Source organism: Osmerus mordax, chromosome 10 (genome assembly GCF_038355195.1).
Source record: "Osmerus mordax isolate fOsmMor3 chromosome 10, fOsmMor3.pri, whole genome shotgun sequence".
NCBI lineage: Eukaryota > Metazoa > Chordata > Actinopteri > Osmeriformes > Osmeridae > Osmerus > Osmerus mordax.
Genome location: NC_090059.1, coordinates 5,661,285 through 5,686,997, shown reverse-complemented (window position 1 = coordinate 5,686,997; position 25,713 = coordinate 5,661,285). Strand labels below are relative to the sequence as shown.

General features: G+C 41.8%; 1 protein-coding gene across 7 annotated transcripts in view; it reads left to right on the top strand.

The window, feature by feature from the left end:
• tcf7l2 (transcription factor 7 like 2) overlaps positions 1-24,648 on the top strand; it is an 88,307-nt gene extending 63,659 nt beyond the window's left edge. The window contains exons 6-15 of one of the 7 annotated variants that reach the window (XM_067244276.1): positions 8,463-8,595; positions 11,141-11,243; positions 12,335-12,421; positions 16,673-16,798; positions 16,914-17,076; positions 17,416-17,523; positions 18,197-18,245; positions 18,965-19,015; positions 20,828-20,900; positions 23,648-24,648. In XM_067244276.1, the coding sequence (XP_067100377.1) occupies positions 8,463-8,595; positions 11,141-11,243; positions 12,335-12,421; positions 16,673-16,798; positions 16,914-17,076; positions 17,416-17,523; positions 18,197-18,245; positions 18,965-19,015; positions 20,828-20,900; positions 23,648-24,116 (1,362 nt within the window). In that variant the 3' untranslated portion in view covers positions 24,117-24,648. Of the gene's footprint in view, positions 1-8,462; positions 8,596-11,140; positions 11,244-12,334; positions 12,422-16,657; positions 16,799-16,913; positions 17,077-17,415; positions 17,524-18,196; positions 18,246-18,964; positions 19,016-20,202; positions 20,280-20,827; positions 20,901-23,647 lie in introns of all 7 variants that reach the window. The other 6 variants (XM_067244282.1, XM_067244275.1, XM_067244277.1 and 3 more) reach the window with 6 other exon arrangements.
• The last annotated feature ends 1,065 nt before the right edge of the window (positions 24,649-25,713 follow it).

Below are 25,713 nucleotides of genomic sequence, written 5' to 3'. Positions count from 1 at the left end.
GCCAGCGCTCCATTCCTGCTTGCCTTTCGCCTCTCCTTAACGGACGGTCTGTTATCGAATCAGCCGATCGGGGGGTTTGGGAAAGGCTGCCGTAGATGAGGTGCTGCCCCCCAGTGGATTAGTGGATGACATGGTGATGTGAGTCTTGTAGTCGGTGCGCTACCACAAGCGCCAGCATGCTTGTTTTAACCAGGAACCGAGCAGCATCCCAAATACAGCTCTTTTAAATGGTAAGACTTACACATTTTTATTACCTCTGGTGAATTTTTGTTTTGTTGGTTTAAGAGTGTTTGCTTGGCTTTAAATATATTTTTTGGGGGTGGAATTCCTTTGTAGCATTATGTCCTTTATTTATCAATTTATAACACTTAAGTTTCTAAGTGACAGATTGACAATTTGAGTAATGAAAGGCAGTGTTTGATTGCTTTGTCTTGACAGTCTGACAAGATTGTGTCAAAGTTGTTGTTCAAGACATCAACAACCTAAAACTATTAATCATTAACTAACTAAAAATCACTTATGTGGACTACAAATTAATCATTATAAATATTATTTAGGTTATAAAAAATGACATCAAATATGTAGTGGTGAATGAAAGTCATTCAAATATAATTTATGTATTTTTCTTCCATTGCTTCTCTAAAAAGTGAAAAACTATTTTGATTTCTCAAAAGGAATGGGAGATTTTTTGTATTATGTTAGTAAATATTTTTTTTGCAAAAATGTGTTATTGTTGTTGTAATTTGTTATTATTGGTAGTGTTTTTTTTTTGCTAACTTTTCTGTATTCAAAAAGCATGCTTGAATCATATTAAAGTTTTACAGCTAAAAACACATTATGGGTGGTAGCCCTTAAATATGTGTGTACAGTATTTCGGTGTTTTAGTCTACTGTCCTGATATTCTTAAAGTTATGTCAGTATAAGGGGATTAGTAAAACTACTGTTCATTCCGGTCTCTTTCTTTTTGTCATTTTTTAGCCTTTTCTTTTTTCATATTCCTTTTTTGGTTTCTTTTTCTAAACACGTTTTCTGTCTCGGGCAAATACTGGGGACGTTGCAATATTATAGAAAGCTTTTATTTTTCGTCTTGCTCAGAAGGGTCGTCTCCTGTTGGGCTCACTGTTTTTATTGTGTCCATTTGATTGGGAGCTGTCTATCATTTGCGAGCAACTGGCAGTTTACTTAAGAAAGTGCACGTGGGACAAAGGAGGTCGCGGGAGTGTGGCGGTCGCACTGAATGGAGGGAGGGAAGGCAATTAGCCGGCACGTTGTTGGGGCTCTTTTACTTGTCAAGCTTGAGCCTTGTTGCTTTTGTCAGAGCCGTGTATAGGACATTCCCAGGTCTTTGTTTTGGCATTAAGGGCCTCAGGACTGCTCTGTGAAGGCCAGAGAAGAGCAGGGTGCAGAAAGGGAAAGGGAGAGTGAAAGAGAAAAAGCAAAGCCCAAGAAATTTACGAAGTACATAGGGAAAATATGTTGCAGGTTGAATTTAACAACCTATATAACAAAAATAATGTGTTTATAAGTATAAATGTGTTATTATAATTTTGTATCTGTCAGTATGACCATTTAATTGTTATTCAGTAATTATACTACCATTTCAGATGAATTTGTTATATTAAACATAGATACATTTTTTGTTAGGGTTTTTAATTGTCTTAAACATTAATTGTCTTTCTGACAATTAATGTTCTCACAAAAAAATATTTGTGAGTTAACATCAAATCGACAACTGCTTTAAAATCTAAGAAAAGACTGACAGACCCTGTTGAAGGAAGTTAAGGTACACTTTGCTTGTGCACTGTTGACTAGCTCCTCTCCGGGGTGTTTGTGCACTGCTCAAAGGCCTTTTAGATTTGCAAAACACATGGAAGTGGGAAAATTCCGATGAGATTTAAGATTATCAGGTGTTTAAGAGGAAAAGGACATGGGAGTGTCGTAGGGGGTTGTGACTGGGTGTGAGGCCTTGAACAGTTGATTGCATCACAGGGGAAGAACTCTTGAGAAGTCCTTTTCTGTCTGTCCTTTTCTCAAGTATTAATGAGGGGGTGGAAAAAAAGTAGAAATGTTATGTGTATGTTAAAGTGAAGTAAAGACAAATAGCTACCCACTACCCACTAGATAGTGGGATTTAAAGGGGATTGTCAGATTTATAGAGATAAGTGACTGTTCACTACACTTTGCTGAGCCTGCCCTCCATTTGGGGATATTGTTGTCTTGTTACTTTTTTTCCCTCTTTTTCTTTGTCTCTATTCTTTGTCTCTTTCCCTTGCTTTCTCAGTTTACCTTGTTGTAGCCAAAACTTTTCAAGCTGCCAGTTCATCTCTGGGCCTCCTGGAGGCATAGCAGAGCCCACACAAACAAACATTCTAACCCATCAACACCCTCATAACACACTCACAGGCTGAACCTAGAGTAGGATAGTAACAGAATTATTATTATTATTTTATCAAATTCCTCATGGTAAGACATCTCCATGCCTAAAATCAACGCTGTGTATTTTCATGCCCTGTAATGCATTCTTACTTTAATTTGTTGTGATTTTTGAGGCGAGGAAGCTACTGGCCAACAGTGGGTGTGAGGGACTGCGCTGGTAGTGGAGGAGCAGGGGGGGGTAAACTAGGCCTCAAACCAAGAGCCTGTCACGGATCCCCCTAGATATGCAGTCTACGGTAACTTTGGGGACAGAACCCTGGGGAACAATGCTCCACTCATTGCTCCAGGCGAACGTGGCCCATGTGAGAGGGTTATGACACCTGCACAACCACACACACTGGCAGATCGGAGGACCCAAGTGGAGGCAAAAAAAAATAAACACAGAAGAAGTTAAGGAAAGAATAGAAGGAAAACAAAGTTTTTTCAGAGAAGTAGGAATTTTAGGGCTGGCAGGTGGATAGAGATGGTGGGGGTCACATCGGGGGGTGGGGGGGGGGGTCATGTACTCAAGAGATGGTGCTTTAGTGGGGCCGGAAAAGAGGGGAGGTAAAGGAACTTTGTTTCTGCCCCCCGGGATCTCACTCCTCCAGCAGGTGGGCTGCTGGCATTTCAATATCAGCGACTGGGTGAGTAACACACCCTGCCTCTCTTTAATCTACCTTCTCTCTTTACCCAACTCTGCAGTTCAGTTGTGTTATTGGTTTATTGTATAAGCCTTTTTTTAAACCATCACAATTTAACTTTTCCCATAACATATATTATCATAGACGTGAGGTTGACAGGAGGGGTCTCCTTATCCCCCTACTATTCATAGGCTGACGGTCATCTGCTTCTAAGTGGCTTTAAATACTTCCTCAAACGAATCTCTGCTTTTTGTTGTTGTTTGTGCAAAAGGGGAAGACGAGATCTGTTCCTGATACATATGTGCTGTATATGCAATATGTTATTGCTTCATGCACAGGAAACTTGAATTTGGAATCATATAATGTGGCGCTATTTGAGTCAATTTAGCACATCGTTTTAAAACTTGTTTCGGTTGACACATTTTGTATTGGTTTTCTTATTAGATCATGTAACTGGTATGTGCCTTATTTGAGCATCCTCATCTGTTAACCATGAATTTCGAGAAAGAGAAGAATTGTGAATACAGCCCCTGCAAATTTACATATTCCAATCTTAATTTTGCTGTGTAATTCAAATCTTTAATTGCCTTCTTTCAACTGGAAGTGCACAAGGCTGATTTCAAAAGACGATGCTCAGCTCAGCTTTATAGGATTACCTTTTAGAAATCCCTTCCACTCAGGTGTAGACACAGTTATGCATGTTGACATGCATTTCTGGTTTTCAGACACACTCCTTTTCTAAAGCCCCTTCAATATTTAAGCAATTGAACACAATTTATGTATCCAAGTGACATTAGGTCTTGCTATCTAAAATAATCTGAAATGTTGACATCAAAGACAATGCAGATTTAAATGTATTTATTTTTTGTTAAAGAAAGCCTTCCGTGTGAATGAAGATAGATGAGAAGGAGAGCAAAGACTTTTGCCCAGATAATATTTTTGCTCTGCTCCTCTGATTAGCAGCTATTATGTCACTGCAGCAAAGTGAATAGATTAACTTTTAAATATAGTCTTTGTGTCATGAGCCAGATTCAATGGGGTATTTTTCTGGAAGTCTGCATCCTTCATATATAAAACATATTTATTTATTGTAATATTAGATAATGTTGCATAATAATATTTTACAGATCCCTGAAAGGCAATTCTAGACAGAGCTCATTGCCATTGTGGGTTTTCCCTGTAAGCAAACTCAAAGCGCTCGCACTATTAACACACAGCTAAAAGAAATACAGCATTGCTCAGTAATGTTTTACAATTATCATTTGTTTGGGTTTGTTTAGTTTTATGAAGTTTGTACGCCCAGGCTATGATACACATTTATTAGTAGTCTGCTTGCAGAGGAGAACAATTGGGCAAAATACTAAACTCCAAATAAGCCATTATCTTCTTATTTGTAAATATTTGGCTGTTCCATCATCACACACACTCTCTCTCTTCCTGTTTTCTGCATCAAGTTACTCCACCGGCAGGTTAGGCCACCGGCGCATGTTTTGGGAGCGGTTCAGGAGGTTCTGGCTTTTTCTGCTTGCTCTGGAATTTGTAGGCCTGAGAGGACCCCAATCCATCATCGTGGTGTCACCCCTCCGCTTCTAACCCCCCAGCCACGACCCTCCGCCTCAGCTTCACTTCAGCTCATTACAGCACTACGAGCGGTTGTGACAACTCATCATATCATGACACAACGTTTAGAGGGGGGCCCTAGGAGCTCCAACCCCCTACCCCCTCTGGGCCCACAAGGTCAGCACCTTCACATGTAGGCCTCCGATTGTCCCTTGTGAGGTGCCACCAAACGGAAATGGAAGGCCAACAGGCTTCCCTCGTCCAGTTTTCCCCTCTACACAGAGTCTCAGTGCCTGCAACACCACCCCTACACTGCCGTAGTGATCTTTCCCATTTGTCAAAGAAAGTTTTGGCTGTTTTATATAATATATAATATAAGTAAGTCAAACATTTAACAATGTGTTTTTTCGCTCATTAATTGTCTATTGTTACTATTGTCCATTGTATGTAGCCATCTAAATATTTAAAACATTTAAGATCATCGTTATGATGGTCAGAGTAATTTTCAGACCAAAGATTGTGGTTTTATCTTAAAACCTGTACTGAGCTTGCCTAGTATACCTACTGTCATTTCTAAGTGATCCCTTGATGGGAAGACTAGGGGGGTAAGCAGTCAGTGAGCAAGACAGACTCTGATGGTGAGTGTGTGTGACACTTGTCATGGCAACTGAGAGCCTTCACACACAGACATTATTTCCATCCACACGGATTCGACAAAAGTGGGGCCACTGCCAGGGATCAGGACCCCTGATACCACTGCTGATAAGCACGTCAAGGGGGTTTGGCATGCATACGTGCACATTATCGGCATGCACATGCACTCACTCCAAGCAGATGTGGGATTGCTCTTGGAAGTGTACTCAATGATTATCCTCTTTCGTGACAATATAAACAAAATTATCCAATGTTCATGTACACGTCTGTGTGTGTGCGAATCCATATCCTTTTAGTAGAGATGTCTTTAAAGTTTAGTCATTCATTCATTCTAGGAATTGTTGAGTGTTCATGGTCAAAGAATCATATGAAAGTTACTGAAAGTGTGTGGTTGTGTGTACATAGTAGAACACACACACACATTTCCTCCATGATGGGTCTCCTGTTATCTATTGTAATAATGAAGGTAGTGGGAGGGATAGAAACAGAAAGTCTGTGTCTTTCTTCTGCCTTGTAGAAAGGGAGAGAAGAGAAAAGACTCCCACGTTGTTTCTTTGTTTGTGCGCTTTGCGTTTGGCTTGTTTGAGGAGTCTGTGGTGATTCCGTCAGCGCCTCTACAAGGGTTATTTTATTAGGCAGGTGGATCTGTATGGTTTGCACAGAGACTTGGCTTGGCTCATCTTAAATTGGGCTTTGTGTGTGTGTGAGGGTACAGTGTTGAACAGCAACAATTAAGTCTCAATGGCCTAATGTAGATTGTGAAGACACTACAGTAGATGGTAGCTTCATTTACCTTTCTTCCAGTTATCTAGAGTTCAGATGTCTTAGTGGCTCGCATGGTGTGAACCCAGCAGCAGGTGCACTGACAGCATGTTTTCACCACCCTCGTAGTCTGAGTGGTGTTGAGGTAGACAGCACCACAGTACATGTGGGCTTTCAGCATTGTTGATGGGAGGCTGTGATGGCTGTCGCTGTTGTTCTGTGTGGGTCTGCAGAAACTCGGCATGACAGTGTGTGTGTGCACTAAATTGCTCTAAATTGTTAGATGGCTGTTTTAGACTAGCTAAAATGTGGTTGTAGGCCTGGTCTAGTAGTGATCTAGAAGCCACATTAAACGTGAGTGGTTGGCTGTGTTTTTTTTCCTGCTAGATCCTTTTGAAAAGAAACTCTGTCCTATCAAAGAGGCGGCAATGACAATGATATAAATTGGTTGGCTTGTCCCACTTGCACATTCTCTCTCTCTCTCTCTCTCTCTCTCTCTCTCTCTCTCTCTCTCTCTCTCTCTCTCTCTCTCTCTCTCTCTCTGTCTCACACACATACAATAACTTTTTCTCCCTCTTGCTCTCCTCCTCAGATTTTCTCTGTCACTCTCTATCTCCTCTCTCTAAATGTGGACTCAGTGGATGGGCATAATGAACTGTCTTCTCAATGGCAGGGTCCCTGGACAAAAGAATTCATTAAAATGGCCACTAAAGCCTTTCAGTGAGGGGAGAATTGACAACATTCTTTCACATCATTACCGACGGGGGGTGGAGGGGGAGGCAGGGAGGAGAGAAGGCCATATGGGGGCAGCACAGTCATTCAATGGCCATCTCATCAGCTGTTTGGCAGCTGTCAACCCCCCCCCCCCCCCCCCCCCCACCCCACCCCTAGACTATAGAATGAGAAACATGTTGATTTCTATTTGGTATTTGTCTTATCAAGTTGTGTTCTTCCACAAACTTACCCCTTTACCCCCCCCTCTTTTCTTTACCCCTCTCTCTACAGTCTTTTGAGCTCAGGGCTGTGAATGACTCCCCAGAGTCTCTCCCTCTTCTTCCTAGTTCTACTGGGTTCATTAATCTTTCATTGGGACCATGGCAATAGGGAATGCTCCTCTCCTCTAATGCTACACCCTCCTATACCCTCCTCTCAACCACACAGAAGGTATTTTAGGTATACATGTAGCTACAGGACAGGAGGATTTTGATGATCACCACAACTTTCATTTTTGGAAACAGAAGGAACGGTCTCTTTCAAATATTGTTTTGTTTAGCCTTTGCTTTTCCATAATAATTATTGGTTTCCAACAATACATTCTGCATGTTTTTCTTCTTTCTGTAAGTGGCCAGTCACTTTAACCCAATAGACACATGCAAACATTGACACACACCCCACATTATCCTCATCCCTCAAACACACCAGTCATATTATCATAAGCCTGATTAGTAATGCTTCTTTGACTGCTGGGGGCAGAATAGTAATGTGGGTATAAACCTTTGCCATTGGTTTAATCTAGACCAGAACCTTAATCTGGTTATGTGTGGGCTGTGTGGGTGCACACAGGAGAGATAGTGGAGCTGAGCTGTGGTTAACACAGAGCCCATAGCAGTGCACCCCCTAAGCCCAACTGTTATCTTTGAGTAATTGAAAAAAGGGAGCCAGCACCACTTAGGAGCACAAAGAGCAGATTACATAGCTAAACCTAATTTGGCAAAAATCTTGAAATTGATTTTCTACCCCTCCTTCCCCCTCCTCACCATCTCCCTCAGGGTGCTACACAGAGGGAGATGGCGAGTGGGGGAAGTGGTGGAGCGAGGGAGGTAGAAGAGCAGGCGAATGGTGTAATGAATAAATGGATGAGTGCTAACTGTTGTTTTAATAACTGATTTACAAGCACTGGCTTGATTCGCTGGTTTTTCACTCGATCGATCCAGCCTATATAACAGGATCCTTATGTGTTCCCGCCCATCTTAATGCAAGATGGTTGCCCCTTTGGCATTGAGATGGTAACACTTGTCACTGCTCCGTCAACACAGATCTTCTTAATTACTGACATTTTTTTATTTTATATTTTATTGTATAGTTTATTTTAATTCTAATGCCACTTAGTATTGCTAGTTATGTACCCTTAGTATAGTTAGTCCTCATGTTTAAATTTTAGATTCCTATATGTTTAATGTTTGCACCTTCCAAAGCAAATTCCTTGTCTGTGCAAACCTTCATGGTGAATAAAACCCATTCAGATTCTGATTCTGATCAAAATTTTTACTGTGGTCTGGTAGTTTGGCGCCCAAAGTGGGTTATGACAAGTCTTGTTAGCTGAGCGCTGATAGTTTGCTACTGCAGTGCTTGCGATTTACACCCTTAGTCCAAAATATTGACACTACTCTTTCTTGTTGTTTGTCATCCCTCTTTCTTTCTATTCAGTCTAATAAGGTCCCCGTGGTACAGCACCCTCACCATGTGCACCCGCTCACACCTCTGATAACCTACAGCAATGAGCACTTCACACCGGGCAACCCCCCACCACACCTACAGACAGATGTGGATCCTAAAACAGGTAAGAGACTAAATACATACTCACAGACACACACATGCCTACAGATACCCATTGTCACCTCAGCAGTTTTTTCTGATGATAGTCTGTGACGTATGAAGCCAGAACTAATTACGTATTAATCCAAGGACTATCCAGGGACTGAAGAAATCTCCATCAAATGTCTACAATGTTCCATTGTATGTGTTCATGTTCCATTGTAGACATTTGTCTGCATACAAAGGGGAATACCCAACATAGTCCTTCAAAAGCCTGTTTGTTGAAAAAGGACGTTACAGTTTACTAGGTGTTGGTTTTTCTCCAGCACAACATAGAGATTTTCATGTTGTTAATACCCATCCCTGGCATGGTGAGACGGGTTATAAAGTGTCTCGTCCTGTAGCCAGGCCATGGCTCCTAAAACAAAGATCTCTGCTAATGTGTCCCTGGAACCAGCGAACATTCACACACATACATTTATTCATTTAGCAGATATACACACACACACACACTCTCTCTCTGGGTTCTGGCAAGGAGAGGAATGTCCTCACTTCTCCCAATTTAGATGAGGACATTTGATGATTCAGTCAAACCTGCACACACCCAAAACCAGCCAGCATACGGTCCACTTTTACACAGATTGTATGTAATATTACTATAAAAGGAAAGACACATGGTAAAAAGACTGGTAAAATGCTACAGCAAGATCTCTACTGCAAATCTTTATGTTCATTTTAACCTACCATTTAATGCACTTCTCTGTGTGTATTCAATTATTTCCTTTATTTGATGGGTCTCTGGCGGGCTATGTTTGTGTTTTTAGGTAATAATGTTCCCTTATGATGATCGTCCTTACAAATGGGTGATAACAACCCAGCTGCTGTTTAATGTGTCCCTTAATGGTGCTGCTTCATTAAGCTTTGTGTTTAATTAATTAGCAAGCTATATTAAAACTTGAGCTCTAGATGGCATGGGGTTAACACTTTCCTCTCATAAGGACTTGCCACATTCAGTACAAGAAGTCAACAACAAAGGGTGAACCAATGAGTTTGTAGGAAAATGTCTCTTTCCTTTTTTAGTCCTGAAAAATCAAAAAAAAATCGGGACCCCCTCAGAGACGTCGTCTGCTTGGAGATGCAAAAATGTTTTGCAGGCCCCTGTCAAGCAGCGATGACAGAACCATTCTCAAGGGTCAATTTCCCACAGACCTAGTTCCCTGTCATAACTCTGGGTGTGACACCTACACCAATAGTGGACACATTTGAGAGGAGGAAGAGGACAGGGTCAGTTCTGCAAAACTCTTCAACTAGGTCCATTGTGGCAGTATCAGCCAAGTCCAAAAAACACTCCATATCCAAAGCTGAACAAGTACACCAGCCAGGAAAAACTGTACAAAATAAAAGTCCCTCCCCACTTCGCCAGTTTCCCTCATGACTTTCCTGTCTGGTTAATGGCTAATGTTCCGAGGTGGTTTGTCAGAGATAACTTTTTTTGCCTGTCAGCCGCCACCATATCGGAAGGCAACATTGAGATACCCATGATCAGATGGCAATGCCCTCTACACAAGCTGTCCTCACACAGACATTTCTGTCACTGTTCATCTGATGGAAAAAGGGCCTTCCATCTATTTGTTGAGCATGGAGTCCAGGTGACAATACTTTATATGGACAGCCTGATTTACAATGACATTAGGAACTCAAATTACAGCCATTCCGAAGAGCCATTTAAATGATGATTCTGAACAGTAGACTAAACACTGCAGTGTCATCTTTATATTTCAGTTAGCTGTTCAACAGTTTGCAGTGAGGCTTATGGTTGTTTACCAACTTCTGTTGGTGTCTACCAACTCCTGCTGCGTATACTGTTACGATTGTTGCTGGCAGACGGCATTATGGCATGCTTGTTTACAGCGGAAATTGCATTAATGTCGGTGAGCCTTTGGTTTTATGAACAACTCAAATACAATCAGATCCCGATGTGTATCAACAGACAACCTTCACATATAAGCTTCAAACAGTTTTTCAATCATAGGGACGGATCTCATTGTATTGTGGTGAAATGGATCACATCCCTAATATATGACACTACCAGTCGGTGCACATGCGATGGCGGCGTTTGTTTTGTTAACTTCTAAATCCTCAATTATCGCCTGTTGTTAATCCTCTGATTCAATAGAAAAATGTAACAGGATCGTGTTAGTGTTTCCCCCCCTCTCCCTCCATCTCTCAATGCATTCTGCCAGCGTCGCCTCACAAAGCTTTGATCAGGACATGTGATTTAGCTCTGTGTACAGTACATGGGAGCACACACACCCTCTACCTCCTCCTCCCTACCTAGGTTCCTGTCATGTTGACTCTGTTCAGTTGTGAAACTCACAAAGGATGCATTTAACTGAGATTTCAACCAAAGGAGGATATATTGTCATATAGGATTACTGTTCCTCTCTTTCTCTAATTGTTCATCCTTTCTCTCTCTCTTCTCTCTGTCTAATTCTTCAACCTGTCTTTCTGTTCCATCCACCCCTTCACCCTTTTTCTTTCTGCATGGTCTTTCTCTGTTTTTTCCTCAGGAATACCAAGGCCTCCACATCCTCCAGACATATCTCCCTACTACCCTCTATCGCCTGGCACTGTCGGCCAGATTCCCCATCCACTGGGATGGTTAGTTCCACAGTAAGCAACCCCATTATTATTCTCTTTCTCAACTCACCAGTAGTATTTTACTGTACTGAAAAGTACACATTTGGCACACATTCATTACTTGTAGCAATAGTTATGTCAAAAGTTAGGGTTATGCAATGGAAATGTATCTTGCACAACAAAATGTTTTCAACTAGTGTGTTGTGGTTCCACAGATGTTTTCTGAATTTCCTTGACTGTTGGCATCATTAGTTCAGCACATTGGACTAGCTTTCACTTGGATCCCCCAATCTGTGTCCTCCATTTTGAATCAGGCACTATTAAGACTCTTGGCTGACCATGCTGCAGCACACCTCTGTCTCTCTCTTAACAGTTTAGACATTCAAGTCATGCGCTGACTTATGCACCGTAAAGATATACTGTGGTTTCTTCAAACCACCCCACCCACCCTACCGAACCCTAACTTGATACTTTTGGCAAATGCTATTTTGCATGTCTCTGTATTGTGCAATTACAATAACGAACGATGATTGCCCCTTTTTTTTTACCCACAATTCCACACGGGGGCTCTCCCCTGCTAAATCTTGTCAACACTTGTTAATATGACAAAAGCCTACAAATTAAGCTCTGTTAATTTAATGTTTTCTCACCGCGATCTAAATACCGGGAGAGGCCCCTGGCGCAGCCGCAGCGCCCTTTGATTCGCCGCACTTTATTTTGGTATAAATTTACATTCATTATTGTTTGTCTTTGGATGTGTAGACCTCAATTAGCGTGATGGCTCCATTAAAGAGTCCCGCACTTCGTCTTTAATTATCACAACAAAACACCTAGTTCCAGCTTGGGGAGGAAGGGGGCCCCACTCCGTCGACACCAAGCGAAGGGTTATGAAATTTAATTAGCCATTCCTATCAAGATTTGTGGCATTCAAATTGTTCAGAGTTTGCCTCCCTTTGATCTGCACTCTGCAATCCCCTAGATTTTTGTCCTGATCAAATGAGAATAAAGAGGCCCACAACAGGGAGAGAGAGAGAGCGAGCGAGAGAGGGCTTTGCCTCCTCTTCTCCTTCTGTCAACCCTGTTCCCTTACCTTTCCTTTCTTCTCCCCCCCCCCTCCTTCTCAGGCAAGGTCAACCTGTTTATCCAATCACGACAGGGGGTTTTAGACACCCCTACCCAACTGCGCTCACTGTTAACGCATCCATGTCAAGGTGAGTCGAGTCCTGGGAAATAACACCTACATACACACAAGCGATGATGCAAGTGCATAAAGAGATGCACACATTGAGTCAGCGTGAAACTTTCCCTTAAGGAAAGCACGCTCCCCATCTCCATGTTCAAAGGGCCAATTCTCCATTGTGCAACCCCAGCTAACATCAAATATTAATTATATTTATCATTTTCTAATGAGGCCCCCGAAGAACAATTACCCCAGCTGCATGTCAGGCGGCACTCAAATCAGACTGGTCATGTCCTTGTTGCCATTTTCTAACAGGCATAAACACAAACTCTTTTACATGAAGTGGATGATGTATGCTGAAGTTCAACACTTGGCTAGCATTTTAGTTGGAACCATAACAGCTCAAGTAGAGCTCTGGACACAAGTACATATGTTTGTTTGCTGTGTTTTTAACTAGTTATTGCTCCTCTGAGGGCCCCCATTTTTCTGTATCGTGTTGGAAGCGGGAAGAACAGCAGATGACAAATGGATCATGAAATTTTGAATTTGGCTAACCTAAAAGAAAATAATAATAATACACAAAAATAGTTTCTTATGCCCCTCTCTCCCCCCTCCCACATTTCAGAAATTCCTTCCTTCCAATATAAAGCTATTGCATTCACAAGGCATTTCAGTGCAGAGCATATGAAGATTACAGAAGTGGCTGGTTCATGGTTTGAAGGCAGAGCGTGAAGGGGTGAGAGGCAAAACAGCTCAACTGCTCAATCGCTCTGACATTGGAGGGTGTGTGAAAAGGATTTGGAAGACATAGTCCTAGAATACGGGGTTAAAGCTAGACGAGGCTAAAGCTTAATGTTAACACTTCCACAGTTGACCTGGCTACATTATCCTTGCTAATTTTATCTTCACATCTTCAAATATTATATTATATTTTTTGTGTATCACAAAGGATACTTGCATCCCCACTGGCCATACTTCCTTTGTTTCTAGTCCTTTCCTCACTATTATCCTTGAGAGGTAGCCTACTTGGGTTCTCCACGCACGTCAAATGTTTGGGGCTTGGTGGCACCAGGTTAAAGTGGATTTTCACCCATCTTTTTTTGAGACATCTGGGAAAATCATGGCAGCCACCTAAACAAAATTTTTCCCAGCCCTGGCCTGGTCTGGTCTTGTTTGTTCTCAGGTGTGTGTGTATGTGTGGTTACTGTATGTCTGGCAGTAGCCACACCCAGCAGACCTGGTGCTTTAAGTGACAGCTAATTTCCTCCTAATGACAAGCTCTACATAGTGATCATCTTATTTCCAGGGTGGCTAATTGAATCAGCTGCATGGGGGTTTGAGGGGATTGGGTATGGGGCTGGCTGGAGCTAATGTCTTCTGATGAGACCCTAATTGAATTAGCAAATCTGAAAAGGTGGAGGGTCGTGGGCTGTCTGGAGAAAGAAGGTTTAACACATCCCTGTTAAAAACTGCACTGGGGGATTTTAAACAGACGTAGGGGAGAAATTGCCATTTGGTTTGCCAGTTACTTTGGGGGGAGAGTTTGGGCTAATTGAGTAAACATCTGGGTTTTTGCAAAGCCAAGCAGCCATGGAACTTGCTTTAAAGCCACATCTACCTGAAATACATCAGGAATTATCTATCTTCAAGGCCATGTGTAGTGACAACATACACAGATGAGATACAGGGCTTGGTGTTTCAGAGTATGTTAGTAAGGACCCAATGCATTATTCCACAGGAATTAGGACACAGCCAATGAGCCCAAATCTTGTGTCTGGCACCCCCCTCAATGAACACCTTGCACCCATGTCTCATAGAAAAATTATTTGAGAGAGTAAGGAAGAGAGAGAGCGGTGGTCATAAGACCAAATTAAATACGTTATTTTGATGATGGGGTTGTAACTATTTAGGTCCATTAGCCACTGTGTGTTTGTGAGAAGTGGTAGGAAGTGTAGGCCCCTAGCCCCCTATGTCCAAGTCTGTCCTTTGATATTTTCTCTCTTTCTCTCTCTTTCTCTCCTCCCCTGCTCCCCTCTCTCTTTCCTCCCCCCCTCTCTCTTGGGGAAAGGAAGAAGTGTGCCGGCCAGGTCATTATACATTAAACAGGCACGGGGGGGACCGCCTCACATTGGCAATTAAATGGCACTGCCTGACACCAGGCTTACAATGCATCAGTGACCCACCCCTACCCAACTATCCCCTACCTTTCAGATTGAGACATAGAAGCCTGGAGGTTGTGGGGTGGAGGAGGGGGAGACTCTGCCTCCGTCTCTGTCGGCTAAATTGGTCCAAGGCGCTGCTCTGTGCTGATGAGACTGGATGATGATGATGATGCCCCCGCACATCAAAGGGATGGCCGTCATGTTTAAACCATAACCTGGACCCGTGCAGTGGCAGTGGGGGAGAAGGGTAGGGGGTTGTGGATGTGGTGAGGGGACAGGAGGAGGGATAAAGGGAGAAGGAGGGTAAAAAAGGATGCTGGAACAGAAGACATTTTAACAAGTGTGCCAAGAGAGAAAGAAAAATGAAGAAGAAAAAGAGAGAGAGGGGAAGTGCAGCTGCTTAATGATTGCCTATCTGCAGCCACTGCTGTGGTTCCCTCAGCGAATGACATGGCACAAACACAAACGTGTCAGTGATGAAGGAAGGAGTGGAGGGAGGGCAACATGTGAGAGAGAGTGTGTGTGTGGTGGGGGGGGGCACACTCTCCCCTGGGATTGCCTCCAACAGAAACTAGTTGTTCCTGGCGAGTTTATGCTCATCATTATATTCTGGCTTGGAGCCATGCAGCCAGACATAGCTAGATAATGAGCTGTTTAAAAAATAAAAAAGGGGAAAAAAATGATTATTCCCTCTGTTTTCCTCCTCCTTCATCTCTACCCTTTTCCTCTGATTTGTGTATGGTCATATGTTACGGAAATATACAGTATTGTACACTCGTCTAAGATACACATAATTAATCTATTTTGAAAAATTCACATACACACACAGCAAACACACTGGGCTTGTATTTGTTATGCTCTGTGAAGTGAATCGAGGCATGTGGGTTATTGTGCTCAATGAGCTTAGCAGTGGGAGATGATGAAATTATTATACAAGTGTTATGAAGAGATACAAATTAATGATGATAATGATAATGCCATTTATTATACCGGTCTAGTGGAAGAGGGAATAGAATGATGGAAGGGATATGCAAACAAAAATGCAAGAGGTATACAAAAACAACGTTTCAAACCCAGGGGGAGGGAGGATTGGGAAATATGGTGACACTTTATTTTGTCAGACCTCACCTCAACTTATGCTTTTGCTTTACCACATACTGTAGCCTAAAACCATGCAATGTTTCATTGAATCTTGCACCAAGTAATTAATTATCCACTTCATATAAACCTGCAACAACTTCCCTAATCCCCATTACAGGTGTATAGTTCTGGAATTATGGAAATGTTCACCTTTTCAAAGTAGGGTTCAAACCACAAAATGTCCATTTATCCAATTCTATCAGTTTAGCGGGAGCTATGGTGGAGAAAGGAATGACATTGGTTTCGGAATGGCCAACCAAATGTCCAATTGGTTCAGTCAATGGCACTAGTTAAGAAGCTCAAGGTATTCAAGGCCCATGCTTTGACCCCTGACAAGACCTCCTTCTCCATCTATTTTGGCTCAATCATGGCAGCACTTGGGACGTTTCATAAAACACATTTCAAGGACATATTTAGTTTGAAGTGTCTCTGTTTGAGGTTTTAAGAATGGCCTTCGGTTTAAGAGCTTGGCCGTCCTTCTGGATAAGCTGAATAGAGCCGTTCCCGCTCCAACATAATACAGCTATTTCTATATTAAATCTGTCTAGCTTTTTCAATGTGATTAAGAAACTTATTTTGTGTTATGTGCCGATTTTAAAGAAACATCTTGAGATTCACTGGCTAAAACCCTTGACTTAGGCCATTGTGATGAATTGTTAGTGATAAAGTTGTAAATATGGATAATCTGAAGTCTGTATGTTTACAGTGCTTGCTTGCATGTTTGTACTATATGTTTCAAAGCTGGTTGTCAGTTCCATTTCAGTTCTCTCACTTCTTGATTATGTCCTCTTCTAAGAGACTCAGATGTACTTTTTCCCTAGTTTCTTTCACTCCAATTTTTTTTTAACATTGACTATGAAATTGAAATTAAACTGACTCCAACCCTTGTAAAAAAAATTGATAGCTGTAAAAGTATATGTGTCCATCTCCCATTTCACCCGTGTCCACTCTGACGATTTACACAGTCTTCTCTCCTCCAGATTCCCCCCTCACATGGTGCCCCCCCACCACAGTTTGCACACCACGGGCATCCCCCACCCAGCCATTGTCACACCCAACGTCAAGCAGGAGTCCTCACACAGCGACATTGGCTCCCTCAACAGCTCGTGAGTACCAATAGCCCCATCATTACCTCCTGCTTACCTGCACACACAGTCACTTTTGGCCAATTTCAAGTAATGAATGAAGTTTCCCTCTCCCCCTGTCTCTCCTGCTCCACAGGAAACACGCTGACTCTAAAAAAGAGGAGGAGAAGAAGAAGCAGCCACACATAAAGAAGCCTCTGAACGCCTTCATGCTGTATATGAAGGAGATGAGGGCCAAGGTTGTGGCTGAGTGCACGTTGAAGGAGAGTGCCGCCATCAACCAGATCCTGGGCCGAAGGGTGAGACACAAACTCACAGTCACTTAGTGAGATATTCTGCACACACTGACCACTACTTACCACCAGGCAACTATTTTGGGGAGTGGGGGCATTCTATAGACACAATTCGTCTTCATTTATCAACAACTTGATTGCCTGAATGATTCCCCATTCTGTATTTACTTAAACAATCTTTTCAACAAATAAGATAGCGTGATGCTGATGGTTTGATCTGTTAACAATCAGTTTTATCAAATATAAATGAGTATATAAGTTTTCTTACTTTGTCATCTCCGTGGGCCCTTTCTCACCTCCCCACTCTCTCCCTGTATGTCTGTCCGTCAATCTGTCTGTCTATAGTGGCACGCCCTGTCACGGGAAGAGCAGGCCAAGTACTATGAGCTGGCCAGGAAAGAGCGACAGCTTCACATGCAGCTCTACCCAGGCTGGTCAGCACGAGACAACTATGTAAGTTTTTAAGTTTACAACACGGAACACCCTGTACTTGTCCCCCTCTCAAGGACATGTGCTGGGGGACAAGTGTGCTTTACTGTAGATCTGTTGTTTTAAAAAGACTAGTTTACCACACGATAACACAGGAATAAAGTCAGTTTAGTTGAGCTCCTGTCTATCACCAAAGGTGCTAGAGACAAAAAAGCTGACCTTTTTTGCAAACCAAGTCTTATTTATATATGTTTCATAGAAGCCACATGTGATCACATGTATTTTTTCTCACTCACACACACATACACACACCAAGGGTCCTCTCTTCAAGGTCTTCAAGGACCTGACTGGACCAGTGAGATCACACATTTTAGGCAGCCTAAAGGATCTCCCAGAAACTCCCAAACTTGTAACCATCAGTGCTCCTCTACATGTTCACAAACAAGGGGAAAATAAGACTAAGATACAAGAAAAAAAGAGGGGGGGAAATAACTTAAAAAGAGAGTTCTGTTATGGCCTGCAGTGGTTGTTTAAAACCGGAGGGCAGAGACAGACAGAAACAAAAAGGATAGAGAATGAATGAATGAATAAATAAACAGTAAGATGGGCCCCCGTTTCTATTTCATGTCTCGGGTCTTCTGCAATATAATAACTAAGGTTCCTGTCTATTTCTCTTTTTTTGGCGGGTAACCAACAGGGGAAAAAGAAGAAGAGAAAAAGGGATAAGCAGCCAGGAGAGGGCAATGGTAAGTGAGCGGCAATTATATCTCATATTAGACAAGCCCCATCATGTGTCAGGAGTATGTGACATCTCACAAGATAAAAGTCAAGCTTTTTTCTGTCTTTTTTTTTGCTTCCGTTTTTAGTTTTATTTGCCTGGCTCGTGTTTTTTTTTTTTGTTTTGTAGCAACCCAATGCAATATTTAAATGGTAGACTGCCTTGTAACACCCCCCATCCAATGCCTTCCCTAGCTAATAATATTGAATATGCATGACCCCCCTACACCTCATCTCACCACCATGATGCCCGCTCCCCTCCCTCCTTACTTTGCCCCCAGCATTTATGATACTGTGATGTGTGTTTTGAGAATGTGAAATTTAAGCATTGTGAGAGCCATTAACTTTGCCAGTTGTGTGTGAATGTGTTATATTGCCAATGCCCTGCAGATAGTTTGCGCTTATGTGTGAGTGAGTGTGCGTATTTGTAACTTGGGCTGCCCCTCACCTTTGCTTGTCTTCATGCATGCTTTTATATCAACATACACACAAAAAAAGTAATCACCCGCATTAAAAAATTAAGGAGGTTTGCTAATTCTTCCATTCATACATTTATTTTTATCATTAATATTCTTCTGATTTTAATATTGTTGAGAAGGACAGATGCAGAATTTATAAACGTGTATTTTACGCTCGTACTCGTGACGGATTCCCTCTTGAAGGCCTCTCTATCTGTTCTTTTTTTCAGAACACAGAGAATATTTTCCAAACCCTTGCCTTTCACTTCCTCCGATTACAGGTGCTAATGTCATTTTGAGTCTTAAATTACTAACTTGTTTTTCCTCTTTTGATTTATTATGTATTTATTTATCTATGAATGTGCAGTACATTATCTTATATCCGATAAGTCTTCTGGGCTATAATACAGTATTTCTGAAATATGTTATAATTTTGCTTTGTTTAATGCATTTTTTAATGCTATGTTGCAATTTTACTCAAGTGATAATGTTTCATTTTAGTTTATTTAATTAATGATGCTTTTATGTTAAAGCCATTCAGTCTATAACAACTTCCCTACTTAGGCAAAAATCTATGTGCAGTATATCTAGAACTGAATGTTATAGGTAAAAAAGTCAAAAGATTTAATGCCAGGGTAAACCTCCTTAATCTACAGTATATTCTTTCGTAGCTGTGCTTTTCTGATGGCCAGCATGAGTTTGACATTCTGTCACAAACCAAGGCCTGGATTTAAACCCCTCTACATACAGTAGGATTCCTCCTTCGACCTACCAGACACAGTTTACTTTACCATGGTACAGTTCTGCCAAATAGGATGGACATATAGTGTTGATATTTTGGAGTGACAGGTCAATTAGAGGAAACTGTGTGTCAGGCATTGGAATCCAGGTCTGACTATGCATTTCCCCTTGCTTCATTCACTAGGCTTTAACCCCTTAATGGCTGCCCTGCCCTCACATCTTTCATCACCCTCCATCTATTAAGACCCTCTACCTGACAGTTATACTCTTATCCTTTCCAAATACACTATCAATGACGCCTAACACAACATTGTGTTTCCCCTTGTCTATACTCTTCCTTTAACATACAAAGCATTATAGTTTTTATTAACTATTAAATCAAAATGGCAAAATAAAACTGTTCTACTTTATCTTTGCATCTGAATGAAATATTTTACTTTTTGCCTGCGGTTTGATTTCACTGATGTCTGAAACACTAACCGTGTCTTCTGACTGTCTGCTCTATGAACAATAAAGCATGACTACATCTGCCCATTAAAAGGGTGGATAATGTGCCCCAATCACTAGCTTCACCGATTCACTGGTTTTCATATTTTTCTCCTTTTATTTCATTCCTTCTTTCCCTTCTCCTTCCCCCCCCCCACCCCGTTTTGGGTTTCCTTTCTCCTCCTATGCCCTTCTTCTCCTCCTCTTCTCTGCTGGCTTTCCACCACTCTTGTGGCATCAGACCTGAGTGCTCCTAAGAAGTGTCGAGCGCGCTTTGGGCTCGATCAGCAGAATAACTGGTGTGGCCCGTGCAGGTGTGTATGGTGTGTGCTTGCACAAACGCTGGGGGCCAGGTGATGGCTGCGCTCTACTGAGCTGAGATCTCCTCCTTCCCTTCCCTCCATCTCTAGCGTTCACTCCTTCTGTTTTGCCAAGCTGTTGCCCACCTCTCAACTTTCTTTGAAACTGCCCGGACAGTCTCATTCAATCTAACACAGGTGTATGGGATAGAGGAAATGCTGCAAACATCTGTGTTTGTGTATGACTGGTGTGTGTGCATGTGTGCTTTGTAGAAGGCACATTTTTTAAAGTGATCCGAGCACAGAGATTCGAGGGTGGGTGTGGCTTCAAATGGGAGTTGATGGAAACTGGCCAGTGATAAATTTGGGGTAGCAGCAATAAGGCAGCGGGCTGGGCATAATGGGATGCTGGAGGAGCGTCACAGCCTGGTCAGTATGGAGGAGGTCTCAGTGAGGACAGCCTGAACCTCAGCCCTTGGCTAAATGTTTTGTTTGTCCAATGACAATGTTCGTTTTTTGTTTTTTTGTGTGTCTTTTGTTATGTTTGTCTACCTCTTTGGCTAACAGATGCAAATACCCCTAAGAAGTGTCGTGCCTTGTTCGGGCTTGACCAGCTGAATTTATGGTGCAAACCATGCAGGTATACTCTCACTGTAGTTTCTATGAGAGGAGAACCATCATGACTTTTGCCTTCTCCTTAATACAATTCCTCTATTTCAACCACTATTTCCTGGGATGTTCACTGATGGAAGACACTTCATCTGTTGCTCTTCCTGATGGGAACCTCCTGCTAGAAATTTCCAAATTAAATCTGGTCACAGTTGTTTGTTATTTAAAAAATGTATACCCAGTGGCAGAAAATGGATTTATGTCTATATATACACAAATATACAATTGAGGAGACCTGTCTATTAGGTGTATATGGTTTGAATCCATTTTCTACCCAGTGGATCTAGACAGGAAGTGTCTGTCATTTAATTGTCTTGTTTGTCTTAATTGGCCCTTGATAACCATGTCGTGTTCAGACTGGCCCTTTTTCTCTGAGGGCCCACAGTGACACTTTTCTCTATGCCCTCTTCTTTCTCTTTCTCCACCTCCTCTTCTTCCTCCAAACTCCTCTCTGATAACCCTTACTTAGTCCCTACCTGTTGTCTTTCTGTTCTGACACAAGCAGTCTTTGAATTGGGAATATTTTCATGGTAGGTATTTGTTTCTGTTAAGTAATACCCTTCTCTGTGTCTGACCTGCGCTGTCCTTTCATCTCGAACTTTCTCCACAACCTTAATGTAGCCCATCGTGAACCATCATCATTTGGTATCTGTATATCACTGTGGTTAAACCAAAGCATGCGGCCAACATCCCATTTTTATACATTCATTATTATGTATTAGATTGTTTTCAGAGAGCTAAATCTTTTGGTGTGTTTCCTTGGAGTGAGAAGTTACAGTAAACTGTAGCATTGTTACGTGTTAAATACAAATTCAGGATGCATTTCTACTTCCAATAGGCCAATATATTACTGTTTAAACTATTTAATATTTTAATCATAGATATAAGTTAGTTTCACTTCAAAAGACTCACTGGCTTAAAAAATTGACTCTTAGCAGTTATTCATGATGCCTAAGGAATTAATATGGGGCTGATGAAAAACCAGGTAGGGTATCAGAGGAACACAGACTGAGAACCAAGGATTATTCCAGTTTCGCTTAAGAAGCCGAGAGGTTAAAATACCTCACTAGGCTCCATTTCCTGAAAGCTGTATCTGGCGTAATTCCCCAAGAGGCAAGGAAATCAATACCATACACAGGCACATACTATAAATCAATACACGTGTTAAAAAATGGATATTAGCTCATTTGTATCAGTTTGACAGGCAGTTAGCACTTGACAACATACTGTTGCATGACACACAAAAAGATGGTACCGGTGAAGAAAGAGCAATCTACACCAGTTTACAGGTGTGGCTGAGAATCAATAATCTGAACCCTACAGAAAGCACTTGACATCTCAAGCCAACTCTTCTGCTTTTCATGTACTTTCCCTATCTGTGCCAGATTTTGGAGTTAATTGTCCCACCTTTCAGAAAAGCATGCCTTTCTTTTTGTTCAAGCATCCATCAACGTCCAATGGTTTTGTAACTATACCAAATCGTTCCTGTTTGCCCTTTCCATTTTACTGTCCTAACTCACTGATCAGTCTCTTGTCTTTGCTCCTTCATCTTGCTCGTTGACACAATATTTTGTTGAAAAACCTTTACCTACCTGCATAAGTACAGGCAGGGGTATGACTTGAGAAACAGGCCTTACCTAGGCTATCTCAAACAATAACACACAGACACTTGCTGCATTAAAAGGATTGGCTGAACTAAAAACCTTGCTTCTTTCAAATCACTTTCTTCTGCTACTACTCCCTTTCAAACACCTCAGTTTTCTGTTCTTTCTTTTTCCTTTCTCCTCTTGCCCATTGTCCCTGTGAGCTAGCACACAGTCTGAAACAGTTCCCTTGCCCTTGAGGCAGGCACAAACCTTATGATGTTGAGGGGAAGGGTCAGTGCAAATAACAAGAGGTAGACAGAACACTCCTATTGGAACACAACATGTAGACAGCACCGCCCCCTATTTTATGTATTTGTTGACTGTGGGTCTGGTTCAGACCAGTGGTGTTGGCTGCAGGCATGCTAGACGATGTGTGTGTGTGAGGGGGGTAGGGGATACAAAAAACGCAAACATAATGCTGTGACCCCGCACGCACATCTTAGGGGCACGTGTAGCAACCTAGCATGGCTCCCTGTGACATTGTACCTCTGCATCTTAACCCTCCACTCCCTCAGGAAACGATAGGGAAAACTCAGAATAGTAAAGATTTTACTGTGGGAAAGAGAGACTACTTATTTGCTGTAGATATGTGGGCTATTCCTGTAGGTCTGGAAAGTCTTTGTTTTAGTAGAGATCAGAAGTCTTTTAGACACAATTATAAAACCACTGCAATAAAAGATATGTAGTTTAGGTTTTTCTGATTTCTTCTTGTCATGTTGTTCACTTCTCATTTCATTTCATCCCATCCCATGTCTACTCTGCCCCAACTCTTTTCCTCTGTACCTGTCTGGTGTTGTGTAGTATTTTGTGGATGGATACTGTGAATCCAAAGTGTACATCTGGAACCACTGATGCTGTCTTAGCACCTACTTGAATACACCTGCTTAATAGCCTAAAAAAGGTTTAGACAGATTTTAGACATGGTATATAACATGATATTACAACTGCTAAAAATGGTGTATTCAAAATGCTGCTACAGGTCAGCAGTTGTACAGCAGATGTTGTAGTCAACCAATAAGATTGTATGCTGAACAATGTGTTTCTCTCTACCCCCCCCCCCCCCCCCCCCCAGGAGAAAAAAAAAGTGCATTCGCTACATCCAAGGTGAAGGCAGCTGCGCCAGTCCTCCGTCTTCGGACGGAAGCTTACTAGACTCCCCCCCTTCCTCCCCTTGCTCGGTGGCCCCCTCCCCCTCCTCTAAGGAGTCCAAACCTCAGACTGAACAAATGCAACCTCTCTCACTGACTATGAAACCGGCCCACCAGCCTCTCCACCACCCGCACCTCCTGGCTGGGCTCCCCCCTCCTCCTCCATCTTTGGTTCTTCTGGAAAACACTGCTGCACCTGTGGCCCGAAAAACGCCCAGTGCCACCCACAACGGAGCCCTGGAGCACAGTGACGTCTCGTCCTCGCGGCCGCCGGGCTCCTCAGTGGTGTCCTCCCTGGCCCGGCAGTCAGCAGGGCTGTGTCATTCCCACTCACTCCTTCCCAACTCTACCACCCCTCAGCCTCTGTCACTTGTGACCAAGTCTATAGAATAGTATCCTCCTTTTCACATGTCCCGTTCCCTTTTTTCAAACTCTGCACAGCTCTATCTGGGCCCTCCTTCCTCTTTGTCTGCTCTGTTCATAATCTTTATTTCGTTTTTTTTGTTTCTGTGCCATACGGCTTTGAAAATGTGTTCATATTTTATCAAAGTTCATTGGTCAATATTTGACCCATCATTGAAAAATTATTATTATAAAGAAATAAAACAATGAGCTGTAGTGTAGCTTGTGAATTTGCCAAAATGTATCATATTTTTATTTGTATTTTTTTTTTGTGTGCAACAAAAATGTTATGTAGCTCAAACAGGTTTAACAGACTGATATAAAAAGGTAGGCTAGATTATTTGATGAGCCCTTTTCTTGAAAGAGTTGGTTCTCCATCATTATTTGTATTAAATACGAGCTTTTGAACCAATCATTTGACACCTATTCAAATCCTGGAGGGCATGAGGATCTCAACGAGGGCACCTCTCAACGAGGAACAACTTTGTGACATTAATTGTTCTTGTTTAAATGTACAGAAATATTGGGGGGGGGGAGGGTACTGTGTTTAATATGCATTGTCCCATTGCGTTGTCTTTTTTATTTTTGTTGTTTACCTTTGGGGATGGAGTCAGGGTGGGTGAACTTGGAGAGAAGGCAAGGGGGTGGGGCTGTTGAGGGTGGGTGGGGGTTGTGGGTATTCAATACAAAATGTCACAACGCTAGGACCAGTAGTATTTATTGCTTTAGAGATTGCTTGTTGTATCTTGTATGTTGTCCCTTTTTAAATATTTTTTTCTTAACACATTGTAAAAATATTTTTTCTTAACGTAAGCAACTTATATATCAAATGATCCATTTTTATGAGGACACAAATTACAAGTTCACTTTCTTCACTGAAAACTTGGATTCCACCCAATGTACTGTGTAGATCTTGCAGAAGTATGCACAACTTAATTTCAAGAAATACGTCTATAAGCCATTTTACAAAAGAAGAAAATAAATCTTGAAACAACAGACAGTGGGTACCGTGTCTTCAGTAGTTGGGAAAGTGTTCAAAGCCCTTCTTTTTTATTACAGTCCATCTCTATCAGACTGTACAGATTTGTGTACAGATTTTCCGTGCCAAATTTTGTGATAATTTCCTCTCCCCTTCTAACCACGTTGTCGGGTTCTTTTTTTAGTTGTTTGTTTTTGTTTTTTACACTATTCTTTGCTGTGACGTTACATAGATTGCTATGTATGTAGTATAAATGTTGCTATAACAAATGTGTTTGGTAGCAGATTGTCAAATATAAAAATTTAAACTGAATAAAAAGGCGGACTTGATGCTGTATAAACCCCACAAGGGCCAAATTATGTATATTAGGAGGTTCATAAAAAAAATTAATAAAAACAAAAAAATACACAAACTGCCACTTTTAAGTACACTACTACATATAGGTAGATAGAAAAAAATAGGCATGTTGATGTTGCAAGAGGCTGTAAAAAAATAAAAATAAAGCTACAAAAGAATCACACCCGGTGCCATTGTAGTTGACATGACGCAACTGTAACCTGTCAATTTCTTCTCTGGTTTATTAAGATGCTAATGATGAATAGTTTGAAT